Source organism: Paramacrobiotus metropolitanus, unplaced genomic scaffold, assembly GCF_019649055.1.
Source record: "Paramacrobiotus metropolitanus isolate TYO unplaced genomic scaffold, Prichtersi_v1.0 Parri_scaffold0000054, whole genome shotgun sequence".
In the NCBI taxonomy this organism is placed as follows: Eukaryota; Metazoa; Tardigrada; class Eutardigrada; order Parachela; family Macrobiotidae; genus Paramacrobiotus; species Paramacrobiotus metropolitanus.
This window is the reverse complement of record NW_026570274.1, coordinates 770154-779409: the sequence shown is the minus strand read 5'-3', so window position 1 is coordinate 779409 and position 9256 is coordinate 770154. Positions and strand designations below refer to the sequence as shown.

Below are 9256 nucleotides of genomic sequence, written 5' to 3'. Positions count from 1 at the left end.
TGCCTACTAGCTACTACCTGTAGGTAGAGCAGATTTTCAGAAGTACAGATAGTGGAAGCCCAGACACATGCGCGAAAGGCGCTGTCACTGTTAGTGCAACTGAGCGTTTCTGATATGAAACCACATAAAGAAAGTGTTTCCCACAATGCGATTACCGAGATTTAGAATAAAGTGAACAGACACAGAATACAGCCTTTTCGTTCCAGATGGGCTTTGGAAGCATGCAAGGCCAACAACATGGACCCGTCCGCTAATCGACGTCAGATGCTGGGGCAAGCGTTATTTTTCTTGCGGCTCCCGCTGCTGACTCCTACGCAATTGGTTGATGGACCCGTCAAGGTAATCACCAAATGTAGTTGAAAACTACCCGGTTTCGAGGTTACCCGCATTTCGAGCAGTTATGTTCGATTTGTGTATTTCGACTTAGAAAAAAATAATTTTACCTGTATCCTTTAAAGTACTGTGTTCAGTGTGTTGTAGTATATAAATCCGCGTGTTGTAGTATATAGATATAGATATAGGGGCAAAACTAAGCGTGTTCCACGGTTCCCCTGTATTGCTGCCGTCACCCGCCTGTGAGTGTGACGTTACGGCAATACATATGGTTAAATCTGGCGCGGTACATAAGCGCCATGTTTAGCGACAACGTAAAACTCCAGCCGGCTGACGGCAGCAACACAGGGGAACCGTGGAACACGTTTAGTTTTACCCTCTATATAATGTGTTGTAGTATATAAATCCGGCTTATCTGACGTGCGCAGAGCTGGCTGATGCCGAGTAAGGGACTTCACCTATTCATTAAGAGTTATTTAATTATTTTAGATCCCGAGAATGCAAAATGTTTTCTCACGTACTGCGCAAGTTATCTTCGTAAACCTATAGAAAATCTTAAAGAACAAATTTCTATGAGGAAGTCATTAAAAAATTAATGTTTGACGTCCACCGGCGGATCTGCCGCCTGCAGTCTCGACAGCTTTGAGCTGATTTTTCCCACACCACGGTGCTACCACGTCTGTCATTGCAGCCCAGTGTTAACACATTAACTACAGAGGACTTTAATTGGACTAAAGCTATATTTGGAAATTACACAGATTCGACTGAAAACAATGAAACGTTAACATTGACTTAACTTGTCGGATTATATATGTGGAATTTGTAAGCATATTGCGATTGCTCAGTGGTCATTAAGGTAAATGGCAATTGATCGCGCTTCGCAGAGAGACTTACTGCTGCCGTCCGAAGTGCAGGACCTGTATCAATACAAGTTCGCCACGGAGAAACCCTCGCTGCCCTTCCCCACGGAGCCTTGTGCGGACGTCCTTCCGTGTTGGCAGTGTCCTGTTCCGATACAAAGAACTGATCTTTGTCTATAACGAGTACCGTATTCATTGGTATCCAGCGGAAATCATCGGGGTTCAGCAGGCGGAGTTTATGTACCAGTGGCGCAGTTGTGGACTTGCCAGCACTGGCACCGCATTAGGCCAGCAGATTGTGCGAGCGTCCGATATCTTGAAGCGTGGCCGAGAGCTGTGGGTGGAATTCGGGAATGTCTTAAATCAAGCTACATACTTCAGGACAGACGGTGATCAGCATGTTGTTCGGCGCAAAGGTCGAGAGGTTACGGTCGGCTTCGATCGTTTGTCGTTGGACGGCTCCGATCTACCACCTAAACATCTTAAGGGTTTGTTACTTTAAAATTTTAGCAGGTTGCAGTGATGTGGTGGGAGTAACTTTGAAACGTATTGTAACCAAACTGTATACACCTAATTTTGTTTTGCGCGGTACGTTTTACTTCCTTTTTATGGCTTTTGTTTTCGTTTGCAATGTCTGAGGTGCATTTTCGTTGCGCATACAGTACCTGGTGGGTACCGTATGCGCAATTGGGACGCTTTATTTACTGCTTTTTTTGAAGGAGGACTATTGAAAGTTGGATTCGTATTGTACTCCTTTATGTCATTCTGAGTCCGGCCTCTCCATAGTGTTTAAATTTCACCAACCAAAACAGTTCCGACTTCGAAACAGTTACACCATGAACAAATGAGGCATGGTAATACCGCCTAATTTTCGCTTAAAACAAAAGGTACTACCGTTACCATCGTTTGCTAATATCCTCGCGTAGCCCACGGTAATACAGAAAACCGTGGTCATACAAAATTTTGTAGAATATCAGACAGACCGATCAAAGTATTATTTTGATTTATCACTGTCTTGTAAGCTGCGCTTAATTTACAGCTTCCGTAATTCTTCATGTTGCTTGTTATTTGAACAGTAGGTATTGAAAGGGCTGGGCTAGGCTCGCACAGACACTCGCAAAAAATCTGCCGATTGAGGGAATCGAACCCACAACCTCCATACTCTAAGGCCGAGAGAGGCACCACTAGGCTATCGGCTAAGCATACAAAATCTATTGAAATATTCTATCGAACGATCTTATAGAGAGCGGATGCCGCTCTGACAGTATCATTAATCAGTTAGAACTGACTTGACTTCGCAAGTGTAATATTTGTATTTCTTTGATAAAAAAATTGTTGACAACGAAATAAATTTTGTATCTTAAGCCAACAATCTTGAAAAGCAGAAGTACTGGAAATTAGTAACGAAAAACGGTGAACAGTTACAAACATCAGTAAACAGTGACCAGGAATTTTTAGAGTAATGTCCCGAAGTGTGCCTAAGGCTACCCTCGCTGGACTGGCAGTATTTCAGCAGCACCGTAAACTCTACCCCGGGTAGAGTTTACGCAGTAAACATTGCGCAGTATCGTACTTAGGCATTGCGCAGTATCGTACTTACGCACAGCACTTTGCTGCACGTTTTTTTGCAGTTTTTCAAATTTACCCGTAGTTTTTGTCAATTTCGAAATATTCGGAGAGTTGATGAATTTTTTATGCATCCAGTTGCGATTTGCTCTTTAAGACAACAACCTTATCCATACATTCTTGATAATTTACTGTTTGCTGCCTTGACACTGGTCCCCTTGTCGTTTCATTTCGTCTCCATTAACCTGAGCGATCATGTCCGAAAATTTCTCCAAAGTCCCACTGTCGCTCGCCAGCAGCATGCAGCGTTCTCTGATCAGCGGAGAGTATAGTGACGTGCGGTTTACCGTCGGACGCCATTTGGGACCAGTTAAATGTTTCCCAGTGCACAAGTAAGTACCGTCGTACGACTCGTACCAATGCTCGTCTGGGCTGCTGCAGTACTTCCGCATCCGAACTTGGCGAATCGTTTTGCAATTGCAGGTACGTTCTGTGCCTCCGTAGCCCGGTGTTTGGCGCCATGTTTTACGGCAAATTGCCTGAAAAATGCGATAAGGCTATCGACATTCCCGACGTGGTCCCCGATGCCTTTGCCAATATGCTCAGGTTAGATATTCGTAACTGTATTGCGCGCGGATACATCACTGTGACTTTTGCATGATTTAACGCACTTCTATTGACAGTTTTCTCTACACCGATACCGTGAAGAATCTTCGTGTGGACAATGTAATTCCAACGCTGATGTGCGCGGACAAGTACGACCTGCCACAATTGCAAAAGTTGTGCTGCGATTTTGTCAGCGCCCAGCTCAGTGCTGACAACTGCCTGGTCATGCTGGAGAATGTTCGTCACCCTATGATTCTTTTGGGATTTGGAAATCTGTTCTAAAATGAGCTGTTTGCACTTTGCAGGCAGTTCATTTTCATGTCGATGCGATCATGGAGCGTTGCCTGGAGTGTATCGATCGCTTCGCTGATGACGTTCTCCAGCTGGATTATTTTGCCGTCTTGGATCAAAAGATCATCGTGCTGATGCTGCAGCGTAATACGCTGATCGCTGACGAAAACAACGTCTACTTGGCTGCAGAACGGTACATATAGGGATCATCCATGAAACGTAACGCTAAAAAGACTGATTTTGACCCACACTCGCTTTGTTGATAGAGTTGTACAATATTCGTACCGATAAAGAAGATTGACGCTTTGTTCCAGATGGGCGGTGGAAGCGTGCAAGGCCAACAACATGGACCCGTCTGCCGCCAACCGGCGCCAGATGCTGGGGAGGCGTTGTTTCTCGTGCGGTTCCCGCTGCTGACCCATACGGAATTGGCTGATGGGCCCATCAAGGTAGTCACAATATCAAGTCAAATGAGGCAGTTATATTTCCGTGTTCAGTGAATGCCCGAAACCAGCCGCCGAAAATACAGATTCGTTCGTGTATGTCTCCGTTATAAATGTTCTTTGGCACTCACTAAGCTCAGATACAAGAATTTAATTAGAAATTAGACTGTAACAAAAGAAACTTTTAGATTAGGGAGGAAATAAATGCATCAGTAAAATTTTCTGTAAGGAGTGCTTGTACGAGTATTTAATTATACGATTCAGACGGGCACTAACAGAGTCATCTGACAGTGTCAGACTGACACTATCATTGTCAGTGTTTAAAGCGACGGCTTACATCCGCAAACCGTTTAAAAGGTAACCAAAATGCGCATAAGAGAATTATTAAACGAGGTGCGTTGAAGAACGAATTACTGATTTTGACGTGCAGCGCTAAACTGGTTTGTGCCCATATATAAATAGTAGTTGTTTCCGCTGTTCGTGTCACCTTCTGTCATTAATGGCAGTTGTTTGCAGAGTGGTTTACTGCTGGCGTCTGAAGTGCAGGACCTGTATCAGTACAAGTTCGCCACGGAGAAGCCACAGCTGCCCTTCTCCGTACAGCCGAGTTCGGACTCCTTCCGTATGGGGGACGTCGTATTACGATATAAAGAACTGGTCTTTGTTCATTACAGTAAGAAACCAAATGAATGGTGTCCAGCGGAAATTCTCAGCGTTGAGCCGGTGGGGTTTCTGTACCGATGGCGTAGTTGTGAAGTCAGAGGCACTGGCACCGCAGCAAGTGGCAAGGTAGTGCGAGGGTCCGATTTGATGAAGCCCGGTCAGACGCTGTGGGTGAAATTCGAGAATGCCTTTAAGCCCGCTATATACTGCAAGGCGGATGGGGATCAGCATGTTGTTAAACGGGAAAATCGAGAGACTACGGTGGGCCTCGATCGGTTGTCGTTGGACGGCATCGACCTACCGCATGACAAGCGTTTGACGTTCTGATTGTTCATTGTAATGTGTTAGGAACTTAGAAACGCACTGTAGCCAGTCTGTATCTGTACACGTGATGTTTTAGACTTGTACGCTAGCTCCTGAATTTTATATGACTTTAGGCGCAGTTTTGTTTGGTATACGTGGTGGCACTGTCGTCGTGCTTTATTTTGTGCTTCTTGAAAGAGAACTATTAAGAGTTGAATTTAGATTTTACTGACTTTGCTTCGATCTCTCGATAGTCTCTAGATTTAACCAACCGAATTAGTTTCTACGAAAACAAAACAAACGACACCGTCATCAGATGACGCTCGGTATAGGGTACTCGTACAAAATAACCTGCAACGGCCCACAAAGCAATCTGCTCTGCTGTTATCGTGATGCGAGCTCCTTTATGAATAAGGAAATCCCGGAATAACATATCCCTGATTCAAATTTCCCATAAAAGCTACATACATTCGACGTGTTTCAAGGAAACCTGTGTAGTTTACAACGCGATGTCAAGCCCGGAGAACGATTAACAATACGACATCTGAGTACGGAAATAGAGGCAAAGCCTCGACTTCCGTAGAAACCTCCGGTCCGTTTACGTTCTTAGTCTGGCATTTGCCGATTTGGTCAAATCGACACAGGCAACTTTTGCTCAGATTAGCAGCTCAATGGATATCCCATGGTTATTGGGCAATGGACTCTGCAACTCCTGCCTGTATTAAACACAGGTCTTAACCGCTACAGTACTCTTCACATACCCGTCCTCATCCGTTTCTGAGCGGTGATATTTCCCCACAAATTTCGAATCCACCATTGGCCGCATGTGCTGTTTTAATGGTCACTACCTGGGGTCATCCTATACGACCGCCCCCTTCTGCGGCCGCTGCACACCGCTGGGTTTTTCCGAGTGGCTGACTGTTTCTCTTTAAAGTCTTTAATTGAAAAATTTAAGATACGACTTACGCTCTGAATGAGCAACTCTTTGAATAATATTAATGTGAAGAATCGATGAAGTTTTGCTGCATCCAGTGACTATTTGTTCGGACGCCACTGTATATGGTTTGATAGTTCACTGTTTGCTGCCTTTACACTTGTCCTCTTGTCATTTCGACTCCATGTACAACTTACAACTAAGCAAGAATTTCATCATGTCCAAGAATTTCTCCCAAGTCCCGCCGTCTACTGGCCGAGAAGGCTCCCCACTGTCGCTGGCCTGCAGCATGCAGCGTTCCCTAATCAGCGGCGAGTACAGTGACGTGCAGTTTACCGTCGGGCGACAGTTCGGACCAGTGAAATGTTTCCCTGTGCACAAGTAAGCACCGAAGCGCGGCTGGTCAGCTACAGTAATTCAGCATGCTTGCAAATATTTTTGCAGGTACGTTCTGTGCTTGCGTAGCACGGTGTTTGGCGCCATGTTCTACGGGAAATTGCCTGAAAAGTGTGATCAGGCTATCGACATTCCTGACGTTATACCCGATGCTTTTGCGAACATGCTCAGGTTAGCCATCACCCATCAGTAATTGTAGCGCGCACGGTTATGCCGCTGTACATTTTATGATGATTCAGCTTTCTCTACACTGATACCGTGGGACATTTGCGTGTGGACAACGTCATCGCGACGCTGATGTGCGCGGACAAGTATGATCTGCCACAGCTGCAGAAGCTCTGCTGCGACTTTATCAGCGGCCAACTCAGTGTCGACAACTGCCTGGCCATGCTGGAGCATGTTCGTCAACTTCAGCATCTGTGCTTCTTTAACCGGATCCGGTCATATTCATCGTAAAATGAGCTGTTTTGCAGGCGGTGCGTTTCCGTGCCGAAGCGGCCGTGGAGCGCTGCCTGGATTTTATTGACCGATCCGCTGACGGAGTTTTCCAGTCGAAGCATTTCGCGGTTTTGGATCAGAGCACCCTGGCGATGTTTCTAGAGCGGGACACGCTGTCCGTGGTGGAAAACAACGTTTATTTTGCTGCAGAACGGTACTGCATTCCTACTATAGCAGCGTATGCACATTGCTGATAAAAAGTTTTCTCCTTCTGTAAGAGAAAAGACTGGTTTACTCTACTATTCTAGATGGGCGCGGAAAGCATGCAAGGCGAGCAAGATCGACACATCCGCCGCCAAATCGCCGTCAGATGTTGGGGAAAGCGTTGTTTCTCGTGCGGTTTCCGCTACTGACCCGCGCGCAGTTGGCTGATGGGCCCATCAAGGTAAGTTAGGTAACTACAGTACATATGTACTACGGTAGTTCAGCAGTAAAAATCAGGCCGCTCATTTCCATGCTGCCCATATGGTGTAGCGATTTCCCGAAGCTAATCCCCGGAAATACAATGTGTTTGCGTATTGTATGTCTCCGCAAAAAAAAGTGTTCACAATTTAATATTTATGCATAACTGCGAGAATTTAAATAAGAAAATTAAAATTTTAATAACGTTTAAAATTATACGAAGTAGTACAGATTCTTTTAAAACTAAGAAATTTAAGACCATAAATGTGAAATTTTGTCAGGAGCACTATGTATTGTATAAATTTATAAACATACACTTCGGAAGGGAACCGTTGCGGCGGAGTGTTCAAAATGACGGCTCGCAAATGCCGACCGTGTAAAATGTGGGCACAACCGAATCCGAGAATTGTTTAACGAACTGCGTTGAACAACGAACGCCATGATAGAAACATACGATTTTGCCATGCCGCAGCCTTGTTTTGCGCGCTGATTGCAATCGCTAATTGCTCATTGCGTCATTATTGGCAGTTTGATTGCAGAGTGGCTTACTGCTGCAGTCCGAAGTGCAGGACCTGTATCAGTACAAGTTCGGCACGAAGAAACCACCGCTGCCCTTCTCCGTGAAGCCTCGGTCCTACTCCTCCTTCCGTGTGGGAAGCGTTGTGTTCCCGTACAAAGAACGAGTCTTTGTCAGCAGCGGCAGTACGCAGCCGAGTTGGTGGTATCCAGCGGAAATTATCGGCGTTCAGCAGGCGGAGTTTATGTACCAGTGGCGCAGTTGCGCTGTGAAAGGCGAGGGCACTGCAGCCAGTCAGAGGATTCTGCGTGCGTCCGATATCTTGAAGCCTGGCCAAACGCTGTGGATGCAGTTCCAGAATGTCTTCCAGTACGCTACATACTGCAGGACAGTCGGCGATAAACATGTTCTTCGCAATGGCCAAGAGGTTACGATCGCTTTCGATTTTTTGTTGTTGAACGACCGCAGCTATTGGTTTGTGCAACCATCCACGGTTGGCTGTTACGTTAACAGCTTACCAAAATGGTGTTCAGTTTAACTCGCAGCAGCTATGCGCTACCGACTCAACTATAATCCTCCTCGTATACATACAGTGTACAGTATACTTATTGCTTGATAGAAAGGTCGTACGACTAAAGAAGTTTCTTCTGTTCCAGATGGGCGGCGAAGGCATGCAAGGCCAACAACATGGACCCGTCCGGCGCCAGTTGCTGGGCGAGGCGTTGTTTCTGGTGCGGTTCTCGCTGCTGACCCATACGGAATTGGCTGATGGGCCGATCAAGGTAGTCACAACATGAAGTCAATTCAGCCATGCGGCAAGCTGAATTGTCAATATAACAGTCGCTTCCGCTCTTTGTGTCGCCTCCTGTTATCTGTGGCAGTTGTTTGCAGAGTGGTTTACTGCTTCCGTCCGAAGTGCAGGACTTGTATCAGTGCAAGCTCGACACGGACAAACCACCGCTGCCTTACTCCGTGAAGCTGCATTCAGGCTCGAGCCGTGTGGGGGACGTCGTATTCCGACATAAAGAACTGGTCTTTGCTAATTACAGCAAGAAGCCGAATGAATGGTATCCAGCGGAAATTCTCAGCGTTCAGCGTGCGGCGTTTCTGTACAAGTGGCGCAGTTGTGAAGTTCAAGACGCTGGCACCGCAGCACGTGGCAAGGCAGTGCGAGCGTCCGATATCTTGAAGCCTGGTCAGTCGCTGTGCGTGAATTCGAGAAGGCCTTCAAGCCCGCTATATATTGCAAGGCGGACGGGGATCAGCATGTCGTCAAGCGCAGTGGTGGAGAGGTTACGGTCGGCTTCGATCGTTTGTCGCTAGACGGCATCGACATACCACAGGATAAGCGTGTGTCCTTCTGATAGTTTCCTGTGATGCGGTGGGAACTTTAAACCGTACTGCAGCAAATCTGTATGAAAGCGTTTATGTCTTTGACTGTTTG

The 9256-nt window shown here is 46.2% G+C and overlaps 2 protein-coding genes across 2 annotated transcripts; both read left to right on the top strand.

Moving 5' to 3' along the window:
• The first annotated feature begins 2930 nt into the window (after positions 1–2930).
• On the top strand, positions 2931–5148 carry LOC129592719 (BTB/POZ domain-containing protein 6-B-like). The gene is made up of 6 exons (XM_055488819.1): positions 2931–3151; positions 3243–3365; positions 3443–3602; positions 3671–3849; positions 3971–4105; positions 4616–5148. Exons 1-5 carry the CDS (start codon positions 3015–3017, stop codon positions 4071–4073), a joined length of 702 nt encoding a protein of 233 aa, XP_055344794.1. The 5' UTR covers positions 2931–3014; the 3' UTR covers positions 4074–4105; positions 4616–5148.
• A 1068-nt stretch (positions 5149–6216) lies between these two features.
• LOC129592630 (BTB/POZ domain-containing protein 3-like) lies at positions 6217–7087 on the top strand. Its single transcript, XM_055488705.1, has 4 exons — positions 6217–6380; positions 6444–6566; positions 6635–6794; positions 6869–7087. The coding sequence occupies exons 1-4, from the start codon at positions 6217–6219 to the stop codon at positions 7085–7087; spliced, it is 666 nt and encodes a 221-aa protein (XP_055344680.1).
• Positions 7088–9256: the final 2169 nt, after the last annotated feature.